At 30.8% G+C, this 20,512-nt stretch overlaps 2 protein-coding genes across 2 annotated transcripts; both read right to left on the bottom strand.

Annotated features, from left to right (window-relative positions):
• Positions 1-966: 966 nt before the first annotated feature.
• Positions 967-3,142, bottom strand: LOC101493597 (uncharacterized). The gene has a single exon (XM_012713293.3). The coding sequence runs from the start codon at positions 2,995-2,997 to the stop codon at positions 1,159-1,161; it is 1,839 nt and encodes a 612-aa protein (XP_012568747.1). The 5' UTR covers positions 2,998-3,142; the 3' UTR covers positions 967-1,158.
• An 11,286-nt stretch (positions 3,143-14,428) lies between these two features.
• LOC101498017 (F-box/kelch-repeat protein At3g23880-like) lies at positions 14,429-16,450 on the bottom strand. The gene is made up of 2 exons (XM_027332596.2): positions 15,117-16,450; positions 14,429-14,616 (listed from the first exon to the last, which is right to left on the bottom strand). Exon 1 carries the CDS (start codon positions 16,375-16,377, stop codon positions 15,118-15,120), a length of 1,260 nt encoding a protein of 419 aa, XP_027188397.1. The 5' UTR covers positions 16,378-16,450; the 3' UTR covers positions 14,429-14,616; position 15,117.
• Positions 16,451-20,512: the final 4,062 nt, after the last annotated feature.

Here is a 20,512-nt window from a genome sequence, read left to right as displayed (position 1 = left end):
GTAGAAAAGTAAGCTACATTGTTGATCACAATACATATCACAAGTCACTTTATACAACTAAGAAATTCTTCATGGTGGTACGCCTGCAACACAACGTACTGAAATTGAATTTATGGTAAGCCTGCAAGACTAACTAAAATAATCCAATACCTATAAAAGGGTAAATCTATAACACTGCACAAACCCCTATTGTGGTCAATTCCAAGCAATAGTTTGATTTGATGAATTCAGAAACTAATCTTGCTTTCTGTGATCGGTAAATTAACTTGTGACATTAATACTAAGAAATGTCATGGCATTCTTATCTCAAACTATTCATTTTGTGTTGAAAGGATAAGAGCAGGACTTGAAACATAAACTAAAAGGCATAATTTGACAAAACATACATCTGTAAATTCTGTTTTGAAGAAAAAACAGCGGGAAGAATGTGATGGTTGATCCAGGAGAAAGGTGTGTAAAACTAGAGAGAAAAAATAAACGTAAGAAAAACGTGGTTATTAAGATTATAGTTGGTTCAAGACAAAGAGAACACTGGTAAACACAAGACCAGAGACATACTACTCCCAATCTCATGTTTTGATCGTTCTTGTAGAAAGAAAAACACCCAGAAACAATTTGCACATGATTGGTCTTCTGACTATCCTTATTATTCTAATGATGATACTAGTGGAGGAAAAGAGAAACAATTATTTGCAAAGCAAGCAGCTTAGGTGAAATGAACCAAGTTAGTAAATGGATTCAGTAAAACTACATTTGCTTTTCGATTACATTTGAGTGGATTCATTACAATTAACTTGCAATACATCAAAAATAAAAATAAACTCTACAACAATAGTTCATCTTCAACATCACAGTCTAGCACTGTTAATTTGATATGTGAACTTCATCCAAGAAGAACTCAAGATTTCAACATCAACTTGAAATTGTAATGAGAATATGTTTACATGAAAGTAACAAGTCAACAAATCAGGGTAAAACAGTGTAAAAAAATTATATTAAAACGATGATGCTATAAATCATAATACAACATACTAAGATAAAATGAGTCATAAAATCTTAGTGCAACATCAACCTCTGCATACTATTTATTAATAATATAACTTTGAAGCATTTCACTGCAGTTAGTGAAGAAGAAGACACACAAGTTCAAGCACAGTATCAAAGTTTCTCAGTCAACCTAACCATGAAAGAATTAACCAATTTAGAATCCAACACAATCCAAGAAGACTCAAACAACTCATGGAAAAACTCAGCACCGATCTCTTCTGCGGCGCTTCTAAACGCAACCCCGAACGTGTTCCCTTGCGCAGCAGCCAAACGCGGCCTCCCACAAACCCCAACAACAAGCACTTTACTTGGTTCCTGAGACAAACAAGCACAAACCAAAGGCTTCATTCTAGCACCCTTTTCTCTCAAAGCATCCATTATAAAATAACTAAACTTTGTCAAAGCTTGAGGATACCCCAACAATCTAGAATCTCCAGAATCCTCAAGCTTCACCCATCGAAACTTTCTTCCACTTCTAATGTAACCATTTTTCATAATCGCAGTACTTCCCTGCCTCAAAATCGCTCTCTGAATCTTAATAGCTTGTTGCATCCCAGCTTTGAGTTTATCCACATTGTTCAAAGAAAGTGCATCAAACGCAACATTGAACTGCATCGAAGCACAAGAACCATCCGAATTCACAAAAGATTCCAAAAGCGCAGTTACACCATAAACAACATCAGCCGCCGAAACTCTTGAACTATAACCATGAATCCTCAAAAACCCACGGTAATAAAAATCATTAAGTCCATATTCAGGTAAAAATTTCTCAAACTCACGTTTCATCTTACGTTTCACCTCAACATTCATATACTGAAACTTCTGCTGACAATCAGAAAGTGCAAATCCCATCCTCGCCAACAAAAGCTTCAATTTCTTCATTCCATTATCACTCCATGTCTTCAACTTCGTCGCAATGTACGAAGAACAAAGCATCGAATCAAAAAGATTCCATTCCTGCAACAGCATAAGCTTTGGTTCATCCTCATAAGCAATTCGCGACGAATTCGGCGCCCTAATTTTCGTTCCATCTTTAAGAGTAACAGAATTAACAGCATCTAAATTACCAGAACTGTTTATATATTGTTCTAACTCCATAACACCATCACTATACCTTTCATCACTTAGCCTCTCGTGAACGAATTGATCGGTTAACGCCACACAAGCTAACCAAAGCAATTCATCCGTATTCTTCCTCAGCAAATGAGCTAATTCATACATCAAACAACCAGAAGGTTTTCCGTGGAACGTTCCCAAACGATAATACTCCTTCTTCCTCTTTCTATATAGTTTAATCGGATCTTGATGTTCTCCTTGTTCCTCTTCTTTTTCTTCATCCTGCTGTTGTTGTTCTTCATATTCACCTTCAGAATTTCTCTTTCTTTTTCTTTTCTTTCTTGATTTATCTTCATCTTCAGGTTCGGAGTCTGAGTCTGACTCGGAGTCAGACTCGGAATCAGGTTCGGAGTCTGAGTCAATGGTTGTAGAAGCGTTAGCTAAAGCAGTGAGAGGAAACTCAAAATCGTAAGCAAGATCGGCTTGTTTTTCATCGTCGTGGGTGAAAAGAACAACGACGGTGTCGTTTTGGTCACTGAGGTTATGAAGGTGAATAGGTCTATGACTATCAACGACGAAGATTTTAGCGTTTTGACCTAGGTTTAAAATTCTACGGAGATCTCTGTGGCAACCCCAATTGATTAAAACAATAGAGATAGGGTCGTCGTTTTGGGTTGGGGTAGCGTAATTGTGAATCTCGCGGAAAGAGGAAACGGGGTAACATGCGTATTGGATGGAATCTGATTCAAGGATGCGGAAAATGATTTTGAGAGCGCAGAGGGAATCGACGTCGGAGGTTGATGGGAAGATTAGAACGGGTGAGGAAGAGGATGAGGAGTGTGCCGATTGGCGGAGTTTTGTGTAGAATGAATCAACTCTATGTTCCCTCACCATAATAATAATTTGAGTGAGTGAATGATTCGATGGTGGCTATGGTGGATGGGAGAACGGGAGAGAATTATTATTAGGTTAGAGGGAGGTGAGGTTTTTGGAAACTTTGAATTTGTGTTTTTTGAAGTTTGGTTTGGTTTGTTTTTGAGAGAGAAAGTTTTGAAATTTTTTAAGGAGGCGCGGTGTGAAAATTTGGCGGCATTGTTTGAGATGAGACTTTGTGGTTTTGAATTATTTTGGGTCTTTTTGAGTGACGAATGGGATGAAAGTGAAAGTGATTTGGCACGCGGTTATATTCGATGAGCATGTGCGTGTGGGAGGGAGGATGTATGGTAGGGGAGTGGGGGTATATTGCTAGATAGATAGATGATGACTATGGATCATGCTCTTCAAAATGGAATCATTGTTGGGCCCTTAGCCCAGTGTTTTAGATTATGTAGCTGCAGTGCAGACACACTAAAGAAAATTGTACTATACCCACACTTATACTTTCACATTTTATATAAACTATTTATTTTATTCTTTATTTATTATTATTTATAAAAAAATTACTTTACTAAATAACAATTTTTTCGGTACACCATCTTCAATTTTTTTTAAAACATGTGAATATTGGAATTATTTTAAAAATTTTTAAACTTAAAATTTTTAAAAATATCTGTACAAAAAAATAAAAAATAAAACAAGTTTGTGCGTGAGCACAAAATCTAATTTTTTAAAACACATGGGTTCCGAAATTTTTTTTTATTTAAATTTTTTGAAACTAAGTTTAATTTAGTAAAGGTAAAAAAAATATTTTAAAAAATAAAATAAAATAGGTATTTTATATAAAATATGGAAAAGGAGTATAAGTGTGGAGGTACATGGTATAATTTTTCATGCTAAAACGGTAAACGGAGTAAAGTGATTGTTCATCAGCCTTTTTTTTTTTTTTTTTCATTGGCTCCAATTTTTGTTTATAAAATGTTAAATACACTTTTGCAAGTTGGTTTTTGGTAGGGGAATATAGCACCTCCAAATCTCAAAAGTCCCTAAATTTTGTTTGGGTTAATTAATCTGGAGGTATATTTTATGCATTGGAATTAATTAACTTAGACATGTGTTTCTATATATTCGAGAATATTAAGATGAGAGAAGAAAGAAACGCTATACTTTTTAACTGTACTTTTGGGCCTTGAGAGGATAGGGGGAGAATATCCGTCCATTTTTGTAGGTCCATTGAAGATTATACCTTGTACTCTCACACCTAAACTTGTCACCTCAACCAAAAGTGAAAATACAATTATGCCCTTTTAACCATTTATGAAACCTTCAACTTTTTAAACTTCTCAATTTTTCACTCTCTCTTTTGAAACTTTAGAAAAATTGCATGAACCTTCTAAGCTTTCAAAATATTCGAAATCAAAAATAAGTGACACTTAAAATTTCAAAGTTTTGAAATGGCAATTTCCAGAATTTTTGAAAGTTTTGAACAATGCGAAACTTCAGAAATAGAAAATTCAATAATTTTTAAACAATTTAAAACTTTCGATATAGCAATCGAAACTTTTCATATTTGAAAACTTTCGAAACTTTTCATATTGAAAAGTTATGGAAAGTTTTGTAACTTTCTAGATATAAAAAGATATGGTAAGTTTCGAAACTTTCCAAATTTTTGAAATGTAATCCTTATTTCTAAAATTTGAAACTTTCGAAACTATAAATTTTGAAACTTATTATAAATAGTTAAAATGATAAAATTATTTTTTCAGGTGTTTTGAGAGTGATAGGTACAGGTGTGGAGGTGCATGGCAGAATACTCGTACTTTATTTACAATTTGATATCTTAGTTTTTCAATATATTTTAGATATTTAAAAAAAAATCATTATAATGAACTCAACCATTTAAAATTGAACTCATTTTAGAGAAGAAAATAATAAGACTTAAATTGAAAAAAAAAAAAAACTTATATTCAATTTTGGTACTCTGCATATGAATTTAGCATGTGTTTGGATTTTAGATTAACATTGGTTCCTTTTTCAGACTGTCTCACACAAAATAAAAAAACTATAAAAAATTTCATAGTAAAAATCTTTAATTTTATATCGATTGGTGTTTTTCTTTTTTGTGACAAACTCTGTGTTAGAAGTTTCTTAGCAGCCAACGAACATTATTCAACTAATTGTATTAAATAATTTTGGCTAAATGTATCTTATTTTAATTTTTTTTATTTTAAATTTGGTAATTTAAATATTTGTAACAAGATAGTTCTTTTATTACGGAGATGTTTGTTCCATTACGCTTTTATTATTTTTTCATTTAATTCTATGTGTTCTTTAACAACTCATTGTTATTCATATGTTTTTGAATTTTAAATCTAGAAATTGTTTAAGAGAAAATTGATGATTTTTTTTTACAATATTAGTGAAAAAAGAAATTTGAAATTTAAGTCACAGTTAAAAAAATGACATACTTTTCTTATTATTTTTGTATTCTTAGTTATCTGCTTCAAATCTTGAAGTTGAATTTGAAAATTCATTTTATCTTTTTCAAAATTTGATTCTAATTGGAGTAAGCATAAATACATTTTGAAAGTAAAGAATGAGAGAGACACTAAAAACAACATATTTTTATACAAACTCATCACAAATGATATCAATTTCTCATCACAAATAACTTCAATTTCTATGTTTGAAATAAGTTTTGGATTTCCATTTCTCAATTTGATGCATATACTTAGAAATTCAGAAAAATTAGAGAAAAAATTGTTTATGAACCAAAGTGTAACACCCCGATTTTCCAAGTGAGGGTGTATTTTTTTTTTCTTTCAAAAACAAACTCATGACACAAAGAATAATTAAGTAAAATACATTTGGATAGTTATTTAAGTCGTAACACAACGACAAATAAGTCAACAGAATTTACAAGCAGCGGAATAGTTTTTGAAATACGAATCCAAAGTATTTACACTTCAAAAAGTGGTACATAGACCCCATCATAATAAGACGTCAGACAGATAATAATAGTATAGGTACAGTTTTCCAAATTAAAATAACTGCAACCCAAAAAGAAAGACGTCTAGTCCCTATACATCAACCTAATCTGATCATTCTACCAAAAAACTATACACCCTGAGTGATCTCCACGCGCCCCGTGAGATCCTCCTACATAGCTCCAGTCAAGCATTCTCATCTACATTCCCATCCGTAGGGTACGAACCGGTAGGATCGTCCTGGCTCTCATCTGAGGGCAAAGCCCAGATTTCCACAATAGTTGTAAATGGTCACCAACCAAAATTAACAGTTAACACATAACATTTAAATTTTTACATGCACAAAATAACCTTTCAACTAAGCATGCACCTTAAAAGGATTTTCCATATGCTAAAAGTTCATATCATACTTGTCAATTAAAAATGAAATCAAAATAAAGTTCTCAATCCATCAAGTAATACATAACTAATCAAGACATTGATAAATCAATGAGCAATCTGTTATCTAACTCAAAATAAGAATTTTCATTGGGCCAATCGATTGGGAAATCGATTTGGATGAAGGATTTTTGTAAAATTTGAACTCTGGGCTCAATTCAATCGATTGGGAAATCGATTGAATGAATGTCTGAGCCCCGATATTAATGCCAAATCGATTTTGTCAAATTTGTGAAGTCTCTGCAACTCATCAAATCGATTGGGTAATCGATTTCCCTGCTTATTCTTCCAAAAATACATAAACTAACTCAATCACATTCATACACAATTTCACATCTTAACACTTAGCAATTCCCACACGATCACCACGACAAATTGAGTTTCGAAATAGTTTTACAACCCATTACACTTACACACAATAAACAATTCATATCACTTAGCAATTTCAACACAATTACCACGACAACTCAAATTCAAAACACTCAATCACAAACTTGAATCAAACACGACTCGCGTGCCAAACACCCTAATGCAATGAATTTACAAAAAAGCGAAAACCATAAACGTACTGCCTATCACGGGCCCGTACTGTTTTTCGAGGTGCCACCTATCACGGGTCTGCACAATTTACAAAAAAGCGAAAACCATAAACGTACTGCCTATCACGGGCCCGTACTGTTTTTCGAGGTGCCACCTATCACGGGTCTGCACAATTTACAAAAAAGCGAAAACCATAAACGTACTGCCTATCACGGGCCCGTACCGTTTATCGAGGTGCCACCTATCACGGGTCTGCACAATTTACAAAAAAGCGAAAACCATAAACGTACTGCCTATCACGGGCCCGTACCGTTTATCGATGTGCCACCTATCACGGGTCTGCACGGTTTTCAAAAACGTAAATCATAAATGTACCGTCTATCACAGGCCAAAGTACTATTTATCAAGGTGCCACCTATCGCGGGTCTGCATGATTTACAAAAAGCATGAAAATGCATGAGCATATATTGACTCCATCAACAACAATCGTTAAGCAAATGCAGATATTAAAATATTTCCCATTTTTAATACTCATTTAACTTAAACGATTTTCACAACAAACATTAAGCAAACATAAATATTAAGAGATTCCCCATTCTTAATATTCTTTTAACTTAAACGATTTTCACAACAAACATTAAGCAAACATAAATATTAAGAGATTCCCCATTCTTAATATTCTTTTAACTTAAACGATTTTCACAACAAACATTAAGAAAACATAAATATTAAGAGATTCCCCATTCTTAATACTCTTTTAACTTAAACGATTTTCCAAAACAAACATTAAGTAAACAAGACATTAAGAGATTCCCCATTCTTAATGCTCATTTAACTTAAACGATTTTCCAAAACAAACATTAAGTAAACAAGACATTAAGAGATTCCACATTCTTAATACTCATTTAACTTAAACGATTTTCTCAAACACACATTAAGTAAACCGAGATATTAAAAGATTCCACATTTTTAATACTCGTTTAAATCTAATGGTTTTCAAATTCCACACAAAACAAACTCAAACATATTATCAAATTCAATCCACGATCCACACCAAAACACATCAATTCATTTCTCCACAAAATCCAACCATACACATATCAAATTTCATCAGTATTAATTAAGAACACGTCAAATACGACGAACACAAATCAACACAATTCACCACTCAAACACAACAAGTTTTATTTACTCAAAATCATACATAAATGAGTTTAAATTCATTTTCCACGAAACATTCATCAATATAACCAAAACCTAACTCTAAGATTTTAACCATAAAGCCTTAGATTCATTTTCCCCCAAATCAACACTCTAACCCTAACAAAATTCTTTTCCACACAACCACAAATAAGTCCCTAAATGCAAACTAAAAGTTTGAAAGGATCCCTTACCTTAACGTTAGCTTTAACGTGCGAACACGGTACCACGAGTAAATCCGATAAAAATCTCCGCTCGCAACGTCGCTTCCAAAGTTGGTTCCTTAGCACCGTAGCGTGATAGTGAGCAACTTTCCCTTCTATCTCTTCGCGAAACGAAGCTTAGATCTAGATGAAACGGGGAGGTTTGTGTTTAACGGTTTTGAAATCCCTAACACCGTTTTTCTTCGTTTTCGAAACAACGAGGAAGTATGAAGCTGAGAAATCCTTGTCTTCTCACCCACCAAACCTTGGGTTTCTATTCTTGAGCAAAAGGAAGCAACGAAAATGAAAATGGAAGAAGGAGGAGGAAAGGGGTCTTTCTTTCTAACGCGGGGCAGGGAGAGGAAGATGGAAAATCTTGTTTTCTTTCCTTTCTCTTTCTTTCCTTTCTTTTTCCTTTTTATATCATTTCCTTCTCTCCCCAAACAAATATACACACACACACACACACACACACATATATATATATTAATTACTTTTAACAAATATCTCAAAATATCTAGATATTTGTTAAATTACCATTTCACCCATAACGCATTAAATTCTCCGTAAAGGATTCACCGCACTTAATTTAATTTATTTATCGACGAGTAATTTTAATCGGCATCAAAATATCTTTTTGATCATATAGACTCCAAAATATTAATAACTTTGGCTAAAAAGCCTCCGAGCCAAAATCCAAAATACACAAAAATACATAAAGTATACTTTAAAATTATGGGTCTTACACAAAGCTTTGAAATTTTGTTTTTTCACAAAGATTGTCAAAATCCATTTTCTCTTGAAATTTTGTTTTTTCACAAAGATTGTCAAAATCCATTTTGTTTACGGATTAAAAATATCCAATTTATTAAAATATCTTAAAAGAACCAACTTGAAAAAAATAAATAACTTAAAAAACTAATAGATGCATTTAGGATTTAAGTTCACAAGTCTCTCTTCAAAACTACCGCTTGAATAACTGGCAATTGCGCCTCAAACATAAACATGTTCTTCTTTACCATTAGAGGGGCCTATACCACATGGTTAGATTGTCTAATGGTGTGATAGATACATAAAATAGTGAGGTTATTGTAAGTGACTTTTGTTCTCCCAAACATTAATCTATGGCAGCTACTAGGGCTGTGCAAAAAATCCGGTTATGAGGCTCAAATCTCAAATTGGATTCACATCTATTTTAAATATCCGATTAAAATCATATGGTTATAATCTTGTTTATTTATAAACCGGTTGGATAACAACTTGTGTTTTATATTTGGATTTGGTTTTTGTCCACTACCAATATTTTGTTAATTTTGAGATTTTATTTCATGAAAAAAAATTTGGATTTTTTTTTTCGAAAAAATATCGGAAAAAAAATTTTAAAAAAACTTTTTCAAATTGAATTTTTTCTCGAAAAATTTGGTGAGAATTTTTTTAAAAAAATTTATCAAAAAAAGTCGATTTTTTTAAATAACCGATTTTTAAACTATGAATTAATTTTTTTTAAATAATCAAATTTTAACCGATTTTGAAATTAAAATTTTCAAAACCGGTTGCTTAATTATAAACCGATTATTTAACCATACCCAATTTTACAATTGGTTTTATAACCGGTTTTAAACCAAATAATGGATTTGGTTATAAATTTAAATCCATATATTGATTTTAAAATGGATATGGCTTGTTTTTTTTTAAAAAACCAACCATGAACAGCCCTAGCAACACATAAGTTCAAGTTGCACATCTACATTGTCTTACCAATGTTTTAAATCTTTTAAAATTTGTTTCCGATTGAGATAAAAAAAATTAAGATGTAAAAGATTTTTGAAGTAATTTATTTTTCTTTTTCTTTATAATAATATAAATGAGATTTTATAGATAAAATATGAGATATTTAAATTATAAGATAAATATTATATCAAAAATAAATTATAAAATAAGTAACAAATAATATTTAGTGTTAATAAAAAATAAATTCTAGAGTAAAAAAAAACAAACATCTACAATACACATTGCAATTTTAATAGAGTCAGATTTTCAACAAAATAAAAGTAAAAATACAATTTTGCCCTTTAAACCATCAATGAAGCCTTCAACTTTTTTAACTTCTCAATTTTTCACCCCCTATTTTGAAACTTTAGAAATATTACATGAATCTTCTAAACTTTCAAAATATTCGAAACAAAAAATAAGTGGCAATCGAAAATTTCAAAGTTTCGAAATGGCAATTTCCAGAATTTTTGAACAATTTAAAACTTTCAAAATAGGAATCGAAACTTTCTATATTTGGAAACTTTCGAAACTTTTCATATTTAGAAATTTTCAAAACTTTCCAGATTTGAAAAGTTATTGAAAGTTTCAAAACTTTTCAAATCTGAAAAGTTATGGAAAGTTTCGTAACTTTTCAAATTTTCGAAATATAATCCTTATTTTTAAAATTTGAAACTTTCGAAACTATAAATTTTGAAACTTATTATAAATAGTTAAAATGATAAAATTATTTTTTCATGTGTCTCAGGAGTGGCAATGACAGCTGTGGTGGTGCTTGGTAAAATACTCATGCTTTATTTATAATTTTATTTACAATTTGATATCTTAGTTTTTTAATATATTTTAGATATTTCAAAAAAAAAAAAATCATTATAATGGACCCATCCATTTAAAATTGAACTCATTTTAGAGAAGAAAATAATAAGACTTAAATTGGTAAAAAAAAAACTTATATTCAATTTTGGTACTCTGCATATGAATTTAGCATGTGTTTGGAATTTAATTAACATTGGTTCCTTTTTCAGGCTGTCTCACACAGAAAGAAAAAAAAAACTATAAAATTTCATAGTAAAAATTTTCAATTTTATATCTATTGGTGTTTTTCTTTTTTGTAACAAATTCTATGTTAAAAGTTTCTTAGCAGCCAACAAACATATTATTCAACTAAATGTATTAAACAATTTTGGCTAAATATATCTTATTTTAATTAATATTTTTATTTTAAAGTTGGTATTTTAAATATTTGTAACAAGATAGTTCTTTTAGTCTGTAAATGTTTGTTCCATTATCCTTTTATTATTTTTTCATTTAATTCTATGTGTTCTTTAACAACTCATCAATATCCATATGATTTTGATTTTAAATTTTAAATCCATAAATTGTTCAAGAGAAAATTGAGTTTTTTTTTTTTTTTTTTTTTTTTTTACAATTTTAGTGAAAAAAGAGATTTGAAATTTAAGTCACAGTTAAAAAAACTCTTATTATTTTTGGATTCTTAATTATCTGCTTCAAATTTTAAAATTGAATTTGAAAATTCATTTTATCTTTTTTAGAATATGTGTTTTGAAAGTAAAGAATGAGAGAGATAATGACAACAACATATTTTATACAAACTCATCACAAATGATTTCAATTTCTCATCACACATAACTTCAATTTCTATGTTTGAAATGAGTTTTGGATTTTCATTTCTCAATTTGATGCATATTCTTAGAAATTCAGAAAAATTAGAGAAAAAATTGTTTATGAACCAAAGCTTTGAGATATTGTTTTTTCACAAAGATTGTCAAAACCCATTTTCTCTTGAGTAATTTATGATTTGAAATAAAAAATTCATGAACACTGATGAGTTTAAAGAACATAATTAAATGGAAAACTAATAAAAAAAATAACGACACAAATGTTTACAGATTAAAAACATCCACTTTATTAAAATATTTTAAAAGAACCAACTTGAAAAAAATAAATAACTTAAAAAACCAATAGATGCATTTAGGATTTAAGTTAACAAGTCTCTCTCTTCAAAACTATCGCTTGAGTAACTGGCAATTGAGCCTCAAACATGAACATGTTTTTCTTTACCATTAGAGGGGCCTATACCACATGGTTAGATTGTCTAGTGGTGATAGATACATAAAATAGTGAGGATATTGTAAGTGATTTTTGTTCTCCCAAACAGTAATCTATGGCAGTTACACACAAGTTCAAGTTGCACATCTACATTGTCTTACCAATGTTCTAAATCTTTTAAAATTTGTGTCCGATTGAGATAAAAAAAAAATTAAAGATGTAAAAGATTTTTGAAGTAACTTTTTTTTTTCTTTCTTTATAATAATATAAATGAGATTTTATAGATAAAATATGAGATATTTAAATTATAAGATAAATATTAAATCAAAAATAAATTATAAAATAAGTAATATTTAGTGTTAATAAAAAATAAATTTTAGAATAAAAAAAAAAACAAATGTCTACAATACACATTGCAACATCCGCAACCACCTTGACAACAATTAGACGAACAATTTAAAAGACTATCTAACACATATACAAACACTACATATGAAATTATTTTTACAAATATAAAATTCACTATAACCACAGTCTATTAAACCAAAATATAGAAATTTATACATCAATTTATTTCTCCTACAATCTGCATCTTTTCACTAACTCGGCTGTATCAGTGCATGAATACATTTTTTTCGATCTTGCATGCTACTTCACCAAGTTTTTTCCTTTAACATACTTTATCTCAATAATACTCTTAATCAAAATTTCAACACTCAAGATTAACACCAAAATCAATTAAGGCCTCTGTTTAATTTCATTAGAAACGTCAGTTCACCTACCCAACATGTCACTCTATGTATGCCTCTCTTTGCTTCCTTTTCTCTTGACCTATGCCTACATAGTATAGTTGGGCCATTTTTATTTCTTTATGCAAAAACCTAAAACGTTCCCTTCTTTTTTTACTCAATCTTAATTGATTCAAATGCATCATCTTATCTCATCTATTTCACATTACAATTTGACCATTATCTACAAATATTTAAAAGATATATCGCCGTACAATCATTTGATATTATAAAATTTAGATTTTAACTGAAATTTTTTTAGTGAATATTTCCCGTGCAAAACACATATCTCAAGCTAATATTCTCTCTATACATAAGATATGTCAAAAAAGAAATTACAAAATATAAAAGTCTCATAACTTCTTTGAAACTTGTTTAAACATATCCGTTTATCAATAAAAAAAAATAAAAGAAAAAGGACATTTTATATTTAAAACAGAACAAAGAAAGCATCATATTACATTTCACGACAATTTTATCTCATATTTAATTAATCGAGTTCAATCTTTTACTTTGTCACAAGGCTTGTCCTAAGAGAACTCACAATACATACAAGTATAAAGAAAACCATCATGCGAGAGCACTAATACATTCTAAGAGCATGATGTGTAATATTAGTTCATGCTAATATAAAAGTAGACAATATCATGAGATTTTATAGAAAGTATAATTGCTTCCGCGATCTCTTTACTTAATTTCAGATAACACTTCAGTTCTTTATCTTTTCTCCCCAATTTGGTCCTTTATTCAATCTTTTACTTTGTGACAAGGCTTGTCCTAAGAGAATTCACAATACATACAAGTATAAAGATAACCATCATGTGAGAGCACTAATACATTCTAAGAGCATGATATGTAATATCGGTTCATGCTAATGTAAAAGTAGACAATATCATGAGATTTTATAGAAAGTATAATTGCTTCCGCGATCTCTTTACTTAATTTCAGATAACACTTCAGTCGTTTATCTTTTCTCCCCAATTTGGACCTTTATTTAATTTTAAATAAATAATTTGATCTTTTACGTTTTAAAATGTTAACAATGTCATCATTTTTTAACAAAAATTCAACAAAATTTTCAAACAAAACTAATAAAATTAATTATCATCTTCAAATAATGCAAATTTCATTAAATTTATAACTCAAATAGTCAAATAAACTCGTATTTTCATTTTTTATATTTTTGAATTTTTGTAATAATATTAAATAAATGACCAAATCGAAGAGAAAAAAAAAAGATAAAAGACTAAAGAATTATCTGAATTAAATTAAAGGACCGAAGGAGCGATTGTGCCTTGATAAAGTATATACTTTTTGTCAATCCAGATTATGAATCATAAATTAGATCAAGAGAAGCAAACAATCAAGAAAAATTATAATTTTTTTTTATAAAATTGAGCACATAAATTTATTTTGCTTAAATGTAAAATAAAATGATATGCGACATAAACGGTTTATTCAAAAGTTGATATAGTTCGAAATATGACAATTGGTGTCAATACTCAATAGATCCAAACTCATTAATCAGTGAACAAAAATAATTTAAACTAATTAGAGAGACAATCTAACAACCTCAAGCATCCATCCAATAAAGGTGACATTGTTAACTTGTTGATTCATGTCCAGATGTGCTCTTTTATGCTGCAATTATTAAAAAATAAAGCACACACAGAGTGAGATACCAACATAAGCCAAACAAGGGTATTGAAGTGTGCAACACTAACAGAAGCATGACAAAAACAAAAAAATGTAATTGGGCAGCAAACATCATATGGCCTATTATGCTTCAACTAAGATACTCGTAGTATGCATGAAAATTGTTCAAAATCCAATTTTTGTGTGAAAGAAAAAAAAAAGACTTATTTAAGTCTCCACTTTGAAATAATAATGAGAGATATAATGTGTAGTAAAGTTCCCATAACTCTTATAACAAATCACATAGAAATTCCCTCAATATAAATAGCCCTGTGCTAAAAGAAGATAAAAATAATAGAATCAAAGATATCCATCACCAAAAAAATGGTGCCAAAGTTTCAAACAAGTAGTATAAGACAAAATGCAACAATACAATTTTGTATCCGCAAGGATTTTCAAACAATATAAAGAATTCACATAATAATGATGAACAAAAATGAACTTACTTTAATTCCAATGAGTCGGAACCAAGCTTTCAACATAATTCTTCGTACGTAACCAATGTATATGATTGGTAATTCTAGTGTTCACTGCGCTGTTATCTCTCAAATTATAGAGAATTGCATGCTTTGGATGCTTTCTACAATCGCATGCCAACATCAATGTATCACCATTCTCAGAAAAACACAATGGGTGCATAAACATAAAACGACAGTAAGAAACCCATTCAGTGCAATATATCTTTGGATCAAAAACATTTCGAATAGTACCATAACTAATTTTAAGTAACTGAATCCAAGACTCTTGAACTCCAAATTCCTTCATCTGCCATATAACAAAATATTTTTCATCAATATTATGAGAAAAGCATAAAGAGTCCATCAATACAGAAATAGACGGTTCAACATGTGGCACTTTATCAAAACCCCGAGGGAGCAACAACTGACTAAATGTCTCTGTCCGTAAATCAAGCGAAACGATCACAAATTGGTCAATAGTAATGTCAATTATCCAATCATGTTTCAACTTATTTTTAGTAGCCATCCAATTAACCGTGCCACTAATATACACACCCTCATTGACCCAAGGACGACGGGCTTTATAGCTTAAAGGAACCACAGGGAAATCTTCAATACGTCTCCCAACACTATCACCCAAACTCAAGTCGAAAATTTTGACCATAGTTACACTTCCCAGTGTAAAATAAACAACAGCTTTGTAAATATCGGTGGAAAAATCATAACCAAAAGCAAAGTGATACATGACAAATCCAAAAGGAGGGTTGATAAATTTGCGCCAACGAATCTGGATTTTGTTAGATAAAGTCTTGGTGGCGGGGTTCCATAAACGGAACATTATCCGAGCAGTGAAAGTGGAATCCTTAGGATTCTCGGTGTTATCATGACGGAGCAAGCAAAGCAAGCCGTTGCAAGAACCAACGATAAAGCAGCAGTCTTTCTTTGATAATTGGTAGTAAGGATCGTGAGGAATTTTGATGAGTGGGTTGTTTAGTAAACGAGTTAAAGGGAAGGGGATAACACTCTTATCGTAGTAGTGGTTAAAAGATGCCAAAGAGAGTGTGATGTGTGGATTTCGTTTCGATCGAAGACAGTGTGATTTGATGAAGGTGGGATGAGAGATGAGGGAATTCCATGATTTGGCGACGCATTTCAGTTTCATGAGAGATTTCACATTAAGGAATGATAAAACTTCGAAGAAAAGGTCGTCGGAGAGAACTACAGGTGATGTAGCTGAACCCGTTTCCATTATTAGAGTGAGGCTGAGCAAATCCTAGCAGAAGTTCTCTTCTTATATTTTCAATTTTTCATTCATATTTTCGGCAATGGGTTTAAGGTTTAGGTTTGTGTGGGCTGAGTCAGTAAAAATAAGCCCAAACCGTTTTTGTCTGCTTGATAACAAAATATTAAATGTACTAATAATAATAATAAGATTTATAATTGAAGAAAATTTAAAATAAGATTTGATTCAAATTTATAATTTAAGAAAATCTTTAACTAAATTGAAAAGAAGATACGGTCAAAATTTAATGAAGATTTGAAAAATATTTGAGATTAGAATGAAAGCACCAATGTAATGAAGCAATAAAAAAATTGGAACAGGAAGAACAACAGTATTTTGATGGGATGCTTTTCGTTATTATTTTCTTTGACTCTTAGTTTTCAAGGTGAAAAGCTAAGGTCTATAACTGAAATTGGAGAAGAAGGCAGAAGGTTCAGAGTCGAAGGAATAATCAGAGAGAGATAGAGAATTTTCATACATCAATTATGCCTAATACCTTCTCTAAACCACTCATATAATACCCCTAGTCTGTTAGTTTCCACGTGGGCCTTCTCACTCTTTCCCCACGTCTTAACTCCTCATTTTTAGGAAGGTTGTTATTCATGCTATTATTGGCAATGCTGTGTCATTTTCTGTCACCTGCTGCTCACGTGTCTTTCCATTCCATCCATTACAGAGCTTACTTCCATATAGATGAGTGTTAAACTTCACAATGAGATAAGATTTAAACTTCACACGGATGAGTCTTGTACTCCATATATATATGAGTTTTAAATTTCACAATGAGATGAAATTTAAACTCCACACAGTTTGGTCTTGTACTCCATAGTATATGAGCTGGTGTTCCACATGATGAGACATCATTGAATTGATTGATTTATTTTCTGTAAAATAAATGTGTGTAGTGAATTTATTTGATTATTGTAGAAGCTTTAGCTAATTAAAGAAGTGAGAGGAAACTCAAAATCGTAAGCGAGATCAACTTGTTTTTCATCGTCTTGGGTGAAAAGAACAATGAAGGTGTCGTTTTGGTCACATAGTTATGAAAGTGAATAGGTCTATGACTATCAACGACGAATATTTTAGCGTTTTGACCTAGATTTAAAATTCTACGAAGATCTATGTGGCAACCCCAGTTGATTAAAACGATAGAGACAAGGTTGTCTTTTTGGGTTGGGGTAGCGTAATTGTGAATCTTGCAAAAAGAGAAAACGGGGTAACATGAGTATTGGATGGAATCTGATTCAAGGATGCGAAAAATGATTTTGAGAGCGCAAAGTGAATCGACTGTCGAAGGTTGATGGGAAGATTAGAACGGGTGAGGAAGAAGATGAGGAGTGTGCCGATTGACGGAGTTTTGTGTAGAATGAATCAACTCTATGTTCCCTTACCATAATAATAATTTGAGTGAGTGAATGATTCGATGGTGACTATGGTGGAAGGGAGATAATTATCATTAGGTTAGAGGGAGGTGAGGTATCTGGAAACATTGAATTTGTGTTTTTTGAGTTTTGGTTTGGTTTGTTTTGAGAGAGAAAGTTTTGAAATTTTTTAGGAGGCGCGGTGTGAAAATTTGACGGCATTGTTTAAGATGAGACTTTGGGTCTTTTTGAGTGATCAATGAGATGAAAGTGAAAGTGATCAGGCACGCGATTATATTCTATGAGCATGTGCGTGTGGGAGGGATGATGTATGGATCATGCTCTTCAAAATGGTATAATTGTTGGGGCCTTGGCCTAGTGTTTTAGATTATATATGTAGCTGTAGAGTGTAGACTCTCCAAAGAAAATTATATTAAGTACCCTTTTAATTTTTATAGTATATTTATTTTGAGAATTTGAGATGTAAAAAGAGTTAGATATTTTGAAGGATATTTTCTTATAAAATTATATTTTGTTGAAAATTTAACTCTATTAAAATTGTAATTTTCTGAATTGTAATAATATATTATGAACTGATTTATTTACTATTGTTGATTGAATTAAAGGTTTTTTATTTTTATTTTTTATGATTGTTTGATTATATATTCTTTAAAATATTATTTTATTATATTTTATTGAATGATTATTGTTATTATATATTCAAATAAAATTACATATAATAAATATATATTATTTAAAAGATTGTTTTATTATATTTTCTTGAATGATTGTTGTTATTATATATTTAAATGAAATATCATATTGTAAATATATATTCTTTAAAATATTGTTTTATTATATTTTATTGAATAGTTGTTGTTATTATATTCAAATAAAATATTATATTATAAATATGATTTTACGAATATGATTGTTAAAAATATGAATTATTTTGATTGTATATGTTGAAGATGAGGTTACATTCGATATATATGAGTTTTAAACTTCACAATGAGACGAGGCTTAAACTTCAAACAGATGGGTCTTGTACCAACATATAGATGAGTTTTAAACTTCACAAATGATGTTTAAACTCCACAAGGATGGATCCTTTACCCCACATATAGATGAGTTTTAAACTTCACAACGAGATGAAGTTTAAACTCCACACAGACAGGTCTTATACCACCCCTATAGATGAGTTTTAAACTCCACAATGAGATGGAGTTTAAACTCCACATGGATGAATCTTGTACCCCATACTAGATGAACAAATGCTCCACATGATGAGACATCATTGAATTGATTGATTTTTTTTTTTTTTTTTTTTTTTTTCCAGAATAAATGCGGGTAGGGGAATTTTTTGGTTATTACATATGCGAATTATCGTTAATTTAATTGATGAGTTTTTATTAATTATTGGAAGTAATTGGTTCTCATAGAAAAATCTTAGTTATATCATGAATATTTCTACATAATATTTTTAGAAGAAGGCGAGTGGCGTGATCGATTTTTCCGGTTACCGCTCTGGCTGAGAACAATACTTGTTTTAAAATTGTGTGTATTATTCATTGGGATTTAGTATCTCATTAAAATGTTGTTTTCAGATACTGAGACCGTCGGGGACGTCGTCTTACCTCCCTTGAGAAGAGTGATTTTCTTCGATTAGGTTAGTAGATCAAGAATAAGTAGACATACCATCTACGTCATACTTTATTTTGGGATTAGATACTATTTGCCCAGCTTTTGATATTTTAATTATTAAAAAAATTTCAATTGTAAGGATTTATTTTAAGATTTCATAATGTTACTTCTTTCGAACAATTCATTATTTATTACATTACCTTATTCCCTTATATTATTTGAAATGTTTTCCATTATTATCTCAATTGTTATACCCACGTAACTAGGCGTTACAGTTTTTGTATCAGAGCTAGTTCAAACCTAGATCGGACTGTGATGTGGATTTAGTTTACTTTATTTTTATTATTAATTAAAAAAAATAATCAAAACTTGGCTTATAGGATTGCTCGTTATAGTCATGCATTTTGTATGTTATTATATTGGGCCTGGCCAACCCAGTGCATGATTGGTGGTGTGCATATTTATGATGGTTAACAAGCGAGTTACAAATGACGCACTTGTTGAGGCTCTTCACTTGATAACGACAGCCATGGAGAATATATGAAGACTCTCCTTCATTTGAGAGGACCCAATGTTGAATCGATAACAGTCGTAGACCCTCAATATGTTAGGGTTTCTAAATTTCGAAAGAACAATCCACCATATTTTCGAGGTCAGTTATGATCGAGTCGAAGTTAGAGAAGATCTTTATAATCATGGTTGTGTTGGCACTCACAAAGTTGACCTTGCATTTTTTATGTCAGAGTATGATGTTGAGCATTGATGGATTTGTATTAGAGGAGGTCTGCTGACAAAACGAGTTTCTTTTACTAGGGATAGGTTTAAAGAGTTATTTCTAGAGAAGTATATTCCCCACAACATTTGTATTCATAAGGAAATATAGTTTATTCATATTCATCATAGAGATATTGCAGTTGTAGAGTATGTCGCCAAATTTTGAAGCTATATCCTCAAGACGAGTGGAAGGCAATCAAATTTGAGTAAGGACTTAAGCTTGAGCTGCAATGCTTTAATTGAAATTCTAAGGATCTGTGACTACCCCATTATGGTAAACAAGTCTAGGGTGGTTGCAAAAAAGATGTAAGCACCAGATGATG

Source organism: Cicer arietinum, chromosome 3 (genome assembly GCF_000331145.2).
Source record: "Cicer arietinum cultivar CDC Frontier isolate Library 1 chromosome 3, Cicar.CDCFrontier_v2.0, whole genome shotgun sequence".
Taxonomy (NCBI): domain Eukaryota; kingdom Viridiplantae; phylum Streptophyta; class Magnoliopsida; order Fabales; family Fabaceae; genus Cicer; species Cicer arietinum.
Note: the sequence above shows the minus strand (reverse complement) of the source record. Positions and strands in the feature narration are given on the sequence as shown.

Coding starts and splice junctions, on each gene's coding strand:
- LOC101498017 (XM_027332596.2), bottom strand. CDS start 16,377: ATGGAAACGGGTTCAGCTACATCACCTGTAGTTCTCTCCGACGACCTT.
- LOC101493597 (XM_012713293.3), bottom strand. CDS start 2,997: ATGGTGAGGGAACATAGAGTTGATTCATTCTACACAAAACTCCGCCAA.